We start from the raw sequence: 14,720 nt of genomic DNA, 5'->3' as shown, positions 1-14,720 counted from the left end.
TTTTTCAATTTGAGAATACACTGAGCTGGTAAAACTATTTCTGGAAAATTAATTCTGATAAATAATTCTAAATAAATGTAATTACCACTAAAATCCCATGAAAAACGATAGAATGACAAACCAAATAAGTATGTATAGCAGCCTAGAGGTACAGTGCCTTCAGAAAGTATTCATACCCCTTGACGTATTCCACACGTTGTTGTGTTACAGCCTGAATTCAAAATGGATTAAATACAAAAAAAGCTCACCCATCTACAGTCGTGGCCAAAAGTTTTGAGAATGACACAAATATTAATTTCCACAAAGTTAGCTGCTTCAGTGTTTTTAGATATTTTTTGTCAGATGTTACAATGGAATACTGAAGTATAATTACAAGCATTTCATAAGTATCAAAGGCTTTTATTGACAATTACATGAAGTTGATGCAAAGAGTCAATATTTGCAGTGTTGACTCTTCTTTTTTCAAGACCTCTGCAATCCGCCCTGGCATGCTGTCAATTAACTTCTGGGTCACTGACTGATGGTAACCCATTCTTGCATAATCAATGCTTGGAGTTTGTCAGAATTTGTGGGTTTTTGTTTGTCCACCCGCCTCTTGAGGATTGACCACAAGTTCTCAATGGGATCAAGGTCTGGGGAGTTTCCTGGCCATGGACCCAAAATATCTATGTTTCGTTCCCCGAGCCACTTAGTTATCACTTTTGTCTTATGGCAAGGTGCTCCATCATGCTGGAAAATACATTGTTCGTCACCAAACTGTTCCTGGATGGTTGGGAGAAGTTGCTCTCTGAGGATGTGTTGGTACCATTCTTTATTCATGGCTGTGTTCTTAGGCACAGTTGTGAGTGAGCCCACTCCCTTGGTCGAGAAGCAACCCCACACATGAATGGTCTCAGGATGCTTTACTGTTGGCATGACACAGGACTGATGGTAGTACTCACCTTGTCTTCTCCGGACAAGCTTTTTTCCGGATTCTCCAAAAAATCGGAAAGGTGATTCATCAGAGAAAATTACTTTACCCCAGTCCTCAGCAGTCCAATCCCTGTACGTTTTGCAGAATATCAGTCTGTCCCTGATGTTTTTCCTGGAGAAGTGGCTTCTTTGCTGCCCTTCTTGACACCAGGCCATCCTCCAAAAGTCTTCGCCTCACTGTGCGTGCAGATGCACTCACACCTGCCTGCTGCCATTCCTGAGCAAGCTCTGTACTGGTGGTGCCCCGATCCCGCAGCTGAATCAACTTTAGGAGACGGTCCTGGTGCTTGATGGAATTTATTGGGCGCCCTGAAGCCTTCTTCACAACAATTAAACCGCTCTCCTTAAAGTTCTTGATGATCCGATAAATAGTTGATTTAGGTGCAATTGTACTGGCAGCAATATCCTTGCCTGTGAAGACCTTTTTGTGTAAAGCAATGATGACGGCACATGTTTCCTTGCAGGTAACCATGGTTGACAGAGGAAGAACAATGATTCCAAGCACCACCCTCCTTTTGAAGCTTCCAGTCTGTTATTCTAACTCAATCAGCCTGACAGAGTGATCTCCAGCCTTGTCCTCGTCAACACTCACACCTGTGTTAACGAGAGAATCACTGACATGTCAGCTGGTCCTTTTGTGGCAGGGCTGAAATGCAGTGCAAATGTTTTTGGGGGATTTAGTTCATTTGCATGGCAAAGAGGGACTTTGCAATTAATTGCAATTCATCTGATCACTCTTCATAACATTCTGGAGTATATGCAAATTGCCATCGTACAAACTGAGGCAGCAGACTTTGTGAAATTGTATATTTGTGTCATTCTCAAAACTTTTGGCCACGACTGTACACACAATACCCCATAATGACAAATCTATTGAAAATGAAATACAGAAATGTCTAATTTACATAGGTATTCATTCAAACTTTGTAGAGGCACCTTTGGCAGCTATTACTGTGAGTCTTTCTGGGTAAGTCTTTAAGAGTTTTCCACACCTGGAACATTTGCTCATTATTATTTTTAAAATTCTTCAATCTCTGTCAAATTGGTTGTTGATCATTGCTAGACAACCATTTTCAGATCTTGCCATATGTGTTTAAGTAGATTTCAGTCAAAACTGTAAGTCAGCCACTCAGGAATATTCACTGTCTTCTTGGTAAGCCACTCCAGTGTAGACCAGGTACTGACGGTTACTTGTGATTTTGACCACCCCTTTGTTCAGGGGCACATTATTCCATTTCTGATAGTCACATATCTGTGGAACTTGTTCAGTTTATGTCTCAGTTGTTGAATCTTATGCTCATACAAATATTTACACATGTTAAATTTGCTGAAAATTAAACATAGTTGACAGTGAGAGCACGTTTATTTTTTTGCTGAGTTTGTATGCAAATAAATATGAATTGATAGTTCACCGCTTGGTTTTTTATTCTGTAATAGGGCTTATTGTAACCATGTGTTCAAGCTCATCAAATGGAAGTTGAATGATACACCGTAGTGTAAGCTACAATGAAATGCCTACTCGCATCTAAAGCTCTCCTCGTGCAATGATAAACTATATGTATTTGTATTTACATTAGGCTGCAGCCTAGAAATAGATATATACCACGTAGTCGTAGTACTATTACTGCAAAATATTGTTTGTACCTGAAATGCCCGAAAGGCAGCGCTATCCTTCAGCACCACAAGCTGGTTCAGCTTTTAACATCACTGCACCACACTGACGCTATCCTTCAGCACCACAAGCTGGTTCAGCTTTTAACACCATTGCACGACACTGGCGCTATCCTTCAGCACCACAAGCTGGTTCAGCTTTTAACACCATTGCACGACACTGGCGCTATCCTTCAGCACCACAAGCTGGTTCAGCTTTTAACACCATTGCACGACACTGGCGCTATCCTTCAGCACCACAAGCTGGTTCAGCTTTTAACACCATTGCACGACACTGGCCTTTCAGCACCACGAAGGGGGCTCCAATCGCTTAAAACACTTGAATATCTGTTTATGATAGCCCCACTCATCATTTCTTACTACAAATAGAAAATTCTCACAATTGTGCTCGTTTAGTAAAGTTACAACCAAGCTGAATCAATGTCATGCAAGATCACATAACTAATCATTTTAATTTTTACATAAAACACAACCGCATAGCACAGTAGGCCTAGAACTCTACTATTACACCAAAAACACCTAATTTATGAGATTTTAAGATGGTGAGTTGAAGCAGAATTGTAGCTTATTTTTTTCCTTCTTCTCATGCACCAGGGCTGGATATACACTTTAATTGAAACAAAATACAAGGCTAATAGTTTAACACCATCTGCTGTAATTCACTCACAGAACAGTAATTAAAGGACATTACATTCATATTCCCATGAAACTCCCGAGCGGCGCAGCATTTCAGTGCTAGAGGCATCACTACAGACCCTGGCTCGATTCCGGGCTGTATCACAACTGGCCAATGATTGCGAGTCCCATAGGGAAGCGCACAATTGTCCCAGCTTGTGTTAGGGGAGGGGGTTTGGCCAGGGTAGGCAGTCATTGTAAATAATAATTTGTTCTTAACTGACTTGCCTGGTTAAATTTAAAAAAATGATTAGATCAGTCAGATGATTGGCGTGCAGAGGCAGTTTGGACATTTCACTGGTATAACAAATAATGATCATTCAAGATTGACAGTGATGATGGCCTATTTTGTAATTAAGTATGTCTAACTTTGTGATTGAAGGTACTAAAAAATAAATAACATTGAGAAAATACGTGTGGGTATAGAGGCAGACGGAGGATCCATTTTATATTCAAGGATGAGGCCTTCAATTGGAGGATGCATTATGCATATTTATAACGACATATTATTATATTGTCTAGAATGAAGTAGCCTGTGGAATACATCTGATGATACAAACTTTGAGGAAAAGATAACGTCAATTACATTTTTATTTTGTGTTTTCTTGCCTATAATGGCACTACACCCACCGCTGATTATTAGTGAAGCACAATCTTACAAACAGAAATAATGTGAGGAAAACATTTTATTTACCAACAAATGGGAAAACATAAATACACAACAGTAACCAGAAGAAGAAATATTCCATCCCCTTTAATCCACAACTTTTATTTTTATCCTTGGAATTAATTGAATAGACCACATCTACTCGTGTTTAATGATGGACTGGACCCGGGTCCTCATGGTTCTTGGGCATCTATCTACATGGTCAGCTCCTGGCAAAAAAAGAAAAAAAGTGGTTTGTATTTTAGGAGGTATCAACATTGAATAGAATCTACAACTTTATTGTACAGATGGAAATGTGCCTGTCATCACCTCAAAACATAGCAAGCAACTGTGAAATGTCAATTACACCTGATATTACATTCACAACACAAGTGACTACCAATTAAATATACTTACCATGATGGCATTAACAATGTCGTTGTTGTTGTTCTTGAGCGCTCGTATAGCCTTCACTCGAGATACGTTGGCTTGTGACATCACCAGCTCAATGTCCTTCACCTCCACGCCAGTCTCATCAACCTGCAAAGCATGATGGAACACAGAAGTGAATTGGGAGAAATAGCCAAATCCACATACTTGTGCGTATGTATATAAGTAGCTAGGTGAGACAATCACACAGTCATTGTAAATAAAAGCTTTCCTTGACCCTCACCTCTTCCTCTTCACTCTCCTCCTGTACTGTGGGTGTCTGTGTGTTCTCCTGGATGCTAGACATTCTGTCTTCTCCCTGGACCTTGAACTTCTCTGCTGCTGCCAGTTGAGCTTGTTGGGACAGGTCCTCAATCTGGAACAAACGGAAATTCACTTTCAGAAAACAGAGCTGCAAGAATATTTCAAGCATATCTTGGTGTAATTCATAGAGAACTTAACATACTTGTGAAATAAATGGCTTACAACAGCTTTAAAAAGGCATTTATAAAATATTAGAAAGTATAGCAGGTCCCATCTGAAATGAAAAGCTGCACTGTCAGAGCCAACCAAGATGAAATTGATGAATGATTCTTCTAGCATTTCTGGTTACCACTTAAAATAGCATCACGTGCCTTGGATTCCCCAAAGACAATGCACGTCTGATATAAAAAGGCGTAGATTCCAACCTTAGCCTCTCCGAAAACGATGTATGTGTCGGAGGCAGAGCTCTTGTAGACGTCTGGCTTGGGGATGACAAACAGGATGTTCTTGGACTTCCTGATGGTAACCCTGGTTACGCCCATCACCTGACGGAGGCCCAGCTTGGACATGGCCTAGTGTTGACAGAGAAGATCACTACATTTTTTGTCCACAGAAAACTATAGTAGCTAATCAACATATTGGTCTGTAGGAAACACTGTGCAAAGGAAACTGAACTGAAAGTCATTACAACTGAAAAAAAATATGTTTTTACACTGGGTAAAAAAAAAATAATATCCCATAGACTTAAGAAATAATGACCTAATAACTTTGTTTGGAGGAATGATGCTACTTCAAAACAATGTACTCTAGGAACATGTGAATGAACATAACTGACCTTTCTGGCTTTCTTTTCACTTCTACTTTGTTTGGCTTTGCTGACTGGCTCCTCGTCGATCTCAGCTGCTGCAGCAAGCTGAGGAGAGAACAACAGGTTTGTAAAAATCACTTATTCTTTAAGTTGGACACATTTATCAGTAGGTTGTCATTTATCGTCATGACTCATACTAGAGGCACCTCTGCAGAGGGGTCACTAGCTGGCACAACCACAAAGTCATAAAATCTGATTTTAAACCTAACCTTAACCACACTAAACCTAAATTAAGACCAAAAAGCAAAAAAAAAACATTACTTTTACAGAGGGCCAATTTTGACTTTGAAGCTGGCTTATCTAGCGGAAATTGCTCAGTTCAAATCAAATGTTGTTATTTGTCACATACACAACAGGTGGTGTAGACCTTACAGTGAAATGCTTACTTACAAGCCCCTAACCAACAACAGTTAAGCAAATACATTTTTTTTTTTACAAAAATACGAGATAAGAATAACAAATAATTAAAGAGCAGCAGTAAAATAACAATAGCGAGGCTGTTTACAGGGGGTACCGGTACAGAGTCGATGTGCGGGGGCACCGGCGTCAAGGTCATATGTACATGTAGGTAGAGTTATTAAAGTGACGATGCATACATAACAACAGAGAGAAGCAGCAGCGTTCCGGGGGGGGGGGGGACAACAATGCAAATAGTCTGGGAAGCCATTTGATTAGCTGTTCAGGAGTCTTATGGCTTGGGGATAGAAGCAATAAAGGAGCCTTTTGGACCTAGACTTGGCACTCCAGTACCGATTGCCATTTGGTAGCATAGAACAGTCTATGACTAGGGTGGCTGGAGTCAAATACATTTTTGACGCCTTCCTCTGACACAGCCTGGTATAGAGGTCCTGGATGGCAGGAATCTTGGCCCAGGTGATGTACTGGGCCGTACACACTGCCCTCTGTAGTGCCTTGGGGTCGGAGGCCAAGCAGTTGCCATAACAGGCAGTGATGCAACCCATCAGGATGTTCGATGGTGCAGCTAGAAAACCTTTTGAGGATCTGAGTACCCATCTTTTCAGATCTTTTCAGTGCCAGCGTCGGTGTGTGGTGGTATGTAGACAGCTATGAAAAATACAGATAAACTCTAGGTAGATAGTGCGGTCTACAGCTCATCCTGAGATACTCTACCTCAGGCGAGCAAAACCTCAAGACCTCCTTATATATCGCGCACCAGCTGTTGTTCACATACAGTTGAAGTCAGAAGATAATACACTTAAGTTGGAGTCATTAAAACTTGTTTGTCAACCACTTCACAAATTTCTTCACAAAACTATAGTTTTGGCAAGTCGGTTAGGACATCTACTTTGTGCATGACAAGTAATTTTTCCAACAATTGTTTACAGACAGATTATTTGACTTATAGATCACCGTTTCACAATTCCAGTGGTTCAGAAGTTCACATACACCAAGTTGACTGTGCCTTTAAAAAGCTTGGAAAATTGTAGAACTCCACAAGTCTGGTTCATCCTTGGGAGCAATTTCCAAACACCTGAAGGTACCACGTTCATCTGTACAAACAATAGTATGCAAATATATACACCATGGGACCACACAGCCTGGGGCGGCAGGGTCGCCTAGTGGTTAGAGCATTGGACTAGTAACCGAAAGGTTGCACGATCGAATCCCCGAGCTGACAAGGTACAAATCTGTCGTTCTGCCCCTGAACAGGCAGTTAACCCACCGTTCCTAGGCTGTCATTGAAAATAAGAAATTGTTCTTAACTGACTTGCCTAGTTAAATAAAGGTTCAAAAAATATATTTAAAAAAAATTCCACTCAGGAAGAAGACTGTCTCCTAGAGATGAACATACTTTGGTGCGAAAAGTGCAATCCCAGAACAACAGCAAAGGACCTTGTGAAAATGCTGGAGGAAACAGGTACAAAAGTATCTATATCCACAGTAAAACAAGTCCTATATCGACATAACCGGAAAGGCCGCTCAGCAAGGAAGCCATTGTCCCAAAACCTCCATAAAAAGAGCCAGGCTACGGTGTGCAACTGCACATGGGGACAAAGATCGTAGTTCTTGGAGAAATGTCCTCTGGTCTGATGAAACAAAAATAGAACTGTTTGGCCATAATGACCATCGTTATGTTTGGAGGAAAAAGGGGGGGCTTGCAAGCCGAAAAACACCATCCCAACCGTGAAGCACGGGGGTGGCAGCATCATGTTGTGGGGGTGCTTTGCTGCAGGAGGGAACTCGTGCACTTCACAAAATAGATGGCAGGACAATTATGAATATTGAAGCAACATCTCAAGACAGTTAAAGCTTGGTTGCAAATGGGTCTTCCAAATGAACAATGATCCCAAGCATACTTCTAAAGTTGTGGCAAAATGGCTTAAGGACAAAGTCAAGGTATTGGAGTGGCCATCACAAAGCCCTGACCTCAATCCTATAGAAAAAGCATGTGAGAGCAAGGAGGCCAACAATCCTGACAGTTACACCAGCTCTGTCAGGAGGAATGGGCCTATGTTCACCCAACTTATTGTGGGAAGCTTGGGGAAGGCTACCCGAAACGTTTGACCCAAGCTAAACAATTTAAAGGCAATGCTACCAAATACTAATTGAGTGCATGTAAACTTCTGACCCACTGGGAATGTGATAAAAGAAATAAAAGCTGAAATAAATGATTCTCTACTATTATTCTGACATTTCAGTCGTAAAATAAAGTGGTGATCCTAACTGACCAAAGACAGGTCATTTTTACTATGATTAAATGTCAGGAATTGTGAAAAACTGAGTTTAAATGTATTTTGCTAAGGTGTATGTAAACTTCCGACCCCCACCCCGTGTCTTACTAAAGGCTGCGGTTCTGTCCTGCCGAGTGTATAACCTGCCGGCTGTATGTTCTTAATGTCGTCGTTCAGCCACGACTCGGTGAAACATAAGATATTACAGTTTTTAATGTCCCGTTGGTAGGATGTACGTGCTTTCAGCTCGTCCCATTTACTTTCCAGCAATTGAACATCAGCTAGCAGGACGGAAGGCAAGGGCAGATTAGCCACTCGTCGCTATAGTTCTGCCTCCAAGGCAAGATTCATGACAAACCTTCCATTTATCAACTGTACAACTAATAAACAACTGATTGAGACAGGGGTTAAATTGTCATGGATGGTGGTTGCGTTAAGTATATTATGGTCAAAATCAAGTTAATAAAAAGTGGATAAACAATATATTTATTTACAAGAGGGATTCCCCCCTCGACTTGTAGGGGAGCAGCACCCTCTGGTGGCCAATGGCCGTACTGTACCTGTGCCTGCTGTGTCTGTGTTGAGTCCTGCTCCTCCAAGTCTGGTACGGAGTCATCACTGTCAGAATCTGTGCCAGACCCTAGACACCACCAGATACATTCCATTAGAACATTCCATTAGAACATGGAACACGTCACAACATATCACAGAATCAGTTCTTTAGTATGACATAAACAAAAATATTTACGTAAGCAGAAAAGGATAAGGGAACGTAATTATGTGGTAATATATGGAGTCAACTTGGTTACAAACACATCAAAATACATTCATACACTTCCCTGGGACAGTTGCAGGAGATTAGTTGGGGAAAAGCTGCACAAATACAGAGGTCTCACTGATTTGAAAAGGAGGTCGCGAGAGAAACTGAAATAAAAAACATTACGCTTGGTTCATAGAACCACGGTTACATTAGTAACCGCCGATAGCCACTAGACATGGTTGTAATAAACAGAGCGTTTTCTGCTTTCTTCAGAAAAATATGGCTCTGTTTTGAACGGTTTAAGCTACAAAATATTATGACCCCATCAATGAAAGAAGACTCTCAGGAACCCGGACACGTCTTCTGTTTCCTTCTACAATGCCCCAAAAGCGGCAGGACACAGAACAGAGTGGACAAGACCAGGCACTTAATCAGACTGGGGGGGGCATCAATGACATTTTCTACACCAATCATACAAAACTTCCTACTTCCTTTCTGATGCATTTCACTTCAAACCGAACTTCCTTCAAATTGAAATACTGTCAATAATTCTAATCAGACTGATTTGTAATAAAACGGTCATAGCCACAATAAAATGAAATTATATAAAAATGGGCTTGCTGGACCAAAAAAAAAAACTGTTTGAGGTTGGCCCCTGGGTGTAGGAGAACACCACCCCCTGGTGGCCCCTGGGTGTAGAGAAACAAGCCATTGGTCAGGTTTTGGTCAGCACTAAATGGTTGCTACTACAGAAGCCAAGCAAAGGGTGGATTTTCTAGAGTGAGGATGAACCAAACATAGACTGCAGGTATAAAGGTAGTTAAGACAACCATTCACATAAGCATTAATACATCCCACTACGACAGAAAGTGTGGTCTGAGGAAAAATATTTTACATTGCATGTTCTCTCTTAGCTACTTCCTGTAGCTAACATATTCTTGCTTTGCATTTTCCTATTTGATTTAGAAGATAATGTTGCACAAACATGCTGAATCAGGTCTACACCATCACTGGTATTAATCAGGCTGTATTAGCTAGCTACGTTTGCTCTTACTCAGTACATTTATTAGCTAGCTAGCTAGCTAGCTATTAGTGGCTAACAATTAGCGTCTCACAAGATTCAGGGCAAGTCGCTAAGAAAATAAACTTGCTGATGTAAGAAACACAAACTAATAATGTCATGATAGAACTTTAGTGGATTTATATTAAGAAACAAATAGAAAACAGCATTGTTGCATGTGCTGCCTTGACCATGCAGACTAAAGTGTCCCGTGGTTGAGGAACATCAAATGCGCCCCTTGAGTGACAGGGGTGTGGCTAGGTCTATGTGGAAAGTGGCACGGAGAGAAAGAGCGGAGCGAGATGACTCTAAACTATAAAAATTGACATTACACATGGCGTATCACATTAAACAAACAAAAACATTCAAATACCGGTATAGAAGGTAAGTATATCATAAAATACAGTATACCGCCCAGCCCCAGGGTTCAGTGATAAAGATGGAGGTGACGGGAGGGGGAGACTCCACTGGTGAGGTGACGGGAGGGGGAGACTCCACTGGTGTGAGGTGACGGGAGGGGGAGACTCCACTGGTGTGGGTCGACAGGGGAATACAGGTGAGCCACCGCCAGGTTCGTCTAGTGGAATCAGAGGGGTGACATGGACAGGGGACAGCCTGGGAAAAGACACTCATGGTGCTGGTGGTTTAGGAGAGACAAATACCTCCACACCAGCGGGGGCAGTAAGGAGTTTCCTTATCAAATGGAGAAAACTGGTGTAGAGTGGTGGGAATATTTTCAACAGCAGGAGGCTCAGTAGCAGAAGCTTGGAGAGAGGCAACAGAGGCAGCAGCAGGCATATCAACCTGCTTCTCAGCTGGTTCTTCAGCTCTGTCGTGTGAGTGTTAGTTCACAAAAGGCTTTTGGGGTAGGAGTGGCAAAGGGAGTTGTTTCTGTGGCAACGCATCTTAGATGCACTTAACTCACAACAGTTAAAAAAAAAAAAGCACAGGCAAAAAACATGGAGGTACATACAGATTGTTGTGCACTGCAACACAAACTACTCAGCAAACTACTAGCAAGGACAACCAGCTTCTAAAAGGTGTTATACATTTCCTAAAAGACAGACCCACAGCACAGTAGTCAAAACTATCCTGTGCCAGACCTGCAAAAACCTGACTGATGGTTCAGGTGATTTACAAAGGGGGACGGTGTCATTCAATACATTTAGAAATTGTGTAGTTGGTGATCATTGAAAGTCCCAAGTTTAGACCAAAAAAGGTGACCCTTTCAGAAAGAACATTGCTGATTCCTTAGTGCTAAAGGAGAAGCACCACTTAAACATTTTAACCAACCAAATTGGCAAAAGAAAAGCACCTAGAGGGACAGTTTTCATTAAGTTGTAATAAATATAACCCACCTGAATGAATAGCAAATGACCTGGAATGACCATTAACATCATTAGTCTGGACCTTCACCTTGGGTTCCTCGCTCTGACTGGCCTTTTCGTTTTGTTGGACTGCAACGCTCACAACCTCAGGGGCTTCAACCACTTCAGGTGGCGTCAGATATTCTGAAGCAGTTTCTTGCTCTTCCGTGGTGGCTTCAGGAACTGGCACTACTTGCCTAGCTTGTTCTTCAACAGCAACCTTTGGCACATCTTCCTCAGCGGTCCCTCGGTCTTCCTCTGGCACAGCAGTAGGTTGGTCTTGGGTTGTTGGTTCTTCTTTAACAGGGCTTACAATCTCTTCTTCATTCAGCTTGTCCTTAACCTTCTCAGTGTAATCTTGAACTGCTTCGGCAGCTACAGTGGGGTTTGGATCAGCCATTTCCTTGGTAACCTCAAGTAGTGAAACTGGTTTGTCGATACAACTCCCATCGAATCTCAACACTGGGAATCCAGGAAAAGAGTAGGAGTAGAAAGGGGAAGTAGAAAGAGTAGGGGGGAGTCACAGCGACATTAAAAGCTGCAACCCTTGTTGGGAAACATTTATTTTTTAATTGTAAAGTGGGATACTGTTCCAAATGACGGAGTGAGAGTCTCTCTCCTTAAAAATAACCATATGCAAATCAAAACTGGGGCTGAATTTAGTCCAAATTCATCTTAACAAGAAATTGGAGAAACCAATACTCCTGTTGAGAAACAACAACTCCTAAAACATGTACTAATGGAACCACAATACATGTACTGTTTCTACACACAGAAGAAGGGTCAAATGTAGACCACCAAGTTGTGCATGATGAGCCCAATGTGAGTCTAATCGGTGACAGTATAAACCATGAGTCTTTGTGAGAGTGTTTGTGACAGAGATAATGAATATTTGTATTCCCCTACCAGTCTTATCATGCAGTGCCCCGCATTCAAGTGAAACACCTTGGGACCCATCACCTTTCAGTACACAGACTGAAGAAACAAGCACTAAATACAGGGTCAATTAGGCTTATCGTTCAAAAGATGTGATAACTACTCATCCTAAGGGAAGAAAGTGAAGGAGGAAATTAAACAAACATGCTTTACCTTGTGTAATATTTCAGCTAGATCAGCCAGAAAATGTACGGAAAGTAAGATTGATGAAAGCTGTAGCTGAATGTAGAGCAGTTGAGGAACCTTTGAGTTGAGCATTTTCATTTAGCATGAACAGGTCCAGTAGATTGGTGATTCACAAGCCATTTTACAATAAATATTACAGATTATATTTAACATTAGGCCTACACTATTGTGAATGGATAATGACCACTGGTAATCCAAGCACATAGCACATTGTCCATTGAAAATAAAAAATAATCCAGTAATTTTGCAAATATTTCTTCCCGGTAAATTTAATAGCTCAGATTCTGAAAACTATAATTTGTGAGGACATCACTATGCTTTCTCATTGCCTTTTTGAATAGGTATTCGCCAGACATTTTGCAGTCTGTTTTTTGGAGACAGATTATGTTCCATGCAAGACTCCACAAGAAAAAGTATCATGGCGTATTAGTTTGTCCATTACACCCCAGTCCCAAGACAAAACTCATACAGTGCAGGTGAGTACAGTAGAAAGAAACCTCATAAAGTATAGGTGAGTATAGTAATGTTTAAGAGTCCAGGAAACCAAAACAAACCCTGCTGGATTCTATGTTAGAGGTTACATGAGATTACACACACACATAAGGTTTGGTCCAGTATGATCTGAGTAAAGAAATGCCATATTGAGAAAAGAGAAACCGATTGTTTAGTAATTTTGCTGTTGAGTTCCTGGACCCCATATGTGGAAAAACACATCATGCCAGGTCAAGACACAGCCTCGAGGACTGTACAGACACATTGAGAAATATAAATAAGATACTAACCAGTCTCTGCCTGGGACTGTTGCAGCTCCATTGCTGGGACTGTCTCTGTGGTGGTTTCACCTGGCATGTCTGTCAACAAAAACATTTGGAGTCAATCCAGTTGTGTAGTTTCACAAAAAACAAGAATCAACAGAAATATTATCAGTCAATTCTGTAGTCTTATGAGCAACAGTAGGAATTCCCCTACTTGTAAAATGTGTGGTCGACCACCACCAACCCTTCTAGTCAAGACAAAAACCTAGCATCCACACAAAATTATTGTTTAATTTAAACAAACATAAGCAATTTAGAGGTTATTAGCTAGTCTTGCAAAGACAGCTATGTGGAAAGCCAGGCAGGTAACGTTAGTCATTCAATAGCAAAACCTCTGGTCAGAGTAAAGGGTGTAATAATATCTAAATGTGACTGAAATGGGTAACAGGTTTGGCTAAGATGTGTTTGGATGGGACAAGACATGACAAGCTATGAAATATGGAACTACTAAAACGGTGTAACTTGAGCTACAGTACAAGTAACTGTGTCATACATGAACACGATATGACACTGCAGTACAGTAACTTGAGGTCTTCCAAATGAAAATTGTTAGAACTGCCTGGAATATAACCTAGAATTTCATGATGCAATACAAGGTATGGGGCAAACTACTGATTTAGCTAGCTAGCTATCCAACTGGCTGGCTTGTTAACAAGTTGACTTGTTTGTTTGCTAGTTAGCTATCTCACTTTATTCACACTCTTGTTGCACATTTAAGTAGATGGCCATCTCACACCCTATGGAATGTTTAATAGTGTATTATGTACAAATGTTATTTGGAAACTAGCTAAAAGAAACATAGCTAGCTCACGTTGGTTTCGAGACAAGAGACTGGCGCTGTTAGTTAGCTTGCTAGCGAAATCATACGAGATGATAACCATAAAATGTGAATTCCTCAGTAATACCAAACTTCAGAATAGCTATTTACGATAACTAACACATATAATGGCACACAATTCTAAGTTAGATGTGGACAGATTGTCACGAGAAATACTTACTGTGATAGGAGTGTAGATCTAAGATGGGTGTAAAAAAAGAACTACAAGTACCAGAACGCCTGGCTGCAACAAATAACTGACTCAACTTCCGGATTTATGCAAATAACCCTCTTGGAATTAGAATACGGCGACAAACTACTGGTGGGTATAGTTTGTGGAACGTTCCAATAGGAATCTGTTCCAAAAACTTTGTAAATAACAAGGTTGTCAACAAATAACGCATATAAAGTTGTATAGCGGCAGAATAAGATACCAGGTGGGCTATTTCATTAAGTTTTTCACTTACCACTTTATTCTGGAAAATGTCTGTCCTCACTATGGTAGCCTATGGACAAACATTAAGAACAAGCTACGTGGTGAGTTGATGCCTATTCGTCAGC

General features: G+C 41.0%; 1 protein-coding gene and 1 long non-coding RNA gene across 5 annotated transcripts; one reads left to right on the top strand and one right to left on the bottom strand.

Annotated features, from left to right (window-relative positions):
• Window positions 1-3,986: 3,986 nt before the first annotated feature.
• LOC110532729 (nascent polypeptide-associated complex subunit alpha) lies at window positions 3,987-14,428 on the bottom strand. Of its 4 annotated transcripts, none has more exons than XM_021616841.2 (9): window positions 14,341-14,422; window positions 13,310-13,378; window positions 11,397-11,867; window positions 8,779-8,858; window positions 5,493-5,570; window positions 5,083-5,229; window positions 4,638-4,769; window positions 4,382-4,504; window positions 3,987-4,194 (listed from the first exon to the last, which is right to left on the bottom strand). In XM_021616841.2, exons 2-9 carry the CDS (start codon window positions 13,374-13,376, stop codon window positions 4,180-4,182), a joined length of 1,113 nt encoding a protein of 370 aa, XP_021472516.1. In that variant the 5' UTR covers window positions 13,377-13,378; window positions 14,341-14,422; the 3' UTR covers window positions 3,987-4,179. The 4 variants fall into 4 exon arrangements, with proteins under 4 accessions (XP_021472516.1, XP_036844686.1, XP_021472517.1 ...); XM_036988791.1 differs by lacking the exon at window positions 14,341-14,422 and adding an exon at window positions 14,154-14,238; XM_021616842.2 differs by lacking the exon at window positions 11,397-11,867 and having other exon boundaries at window positions 14,341-14,428.
• Window positions 8,783-10,969, top strand: LOC118966100. The gene is made up of 2 exons (XR_005053328.1): window positions 8,783-10,483; window positions 10,546-10,969. It is a non-coding gene; the product is annotated as an uncharacterized LOC118966100 (long non-coding RNA).
• Window positions 14,429-14,720: the final 292 nt, after the last annotated feature.

The sequence above is a fragment of the Oncorhynchus mykiss genome, chromosome 9 (genome assembly GCF_013265735.2).
Source record: "Oncorhynchus mykiss isolate Arlee chromosome 9, USDA_OmykA_1.1, whole genome shotgun sequence".
NCBI classification, from domain to species: domain Eukaryota; kingdom Metazoa; phylum Chordata; class Actinopteri; order Salmoniformes; family Salmonidae; genus Oncorhynchus; species Oncorhynchus mykiss.
The sequence above is the reverse complement of the archived record's forward strand: the minus strand, read 5'-3'. Positions and strand labels throughout refer to the sequence as shown.

Coding starts and splice junctions, on each gene's coding strand:
- LOC110532729 (XM_036988791.1), bottom strand. CDS start 14,223: ATGGTTATCATCTCGTATGATTTCGCTAGCAAGCTAACTAACAGCGCC. Junction 11,868..13,309: donor ACAGTCCCAGGCAGAGACTG/GTTAGTATCTTA, acceptor CTGGATTCCCAG/TGTTGAGATTCGATGGGAGT. Junction 4,770..5,082: donor TCGTTTTCGGAGAGGCTAAG/GTTGGAATCTAC, acceptor CGTTTGTTCCAG/ATTGAGGACCTGTCCCAACA.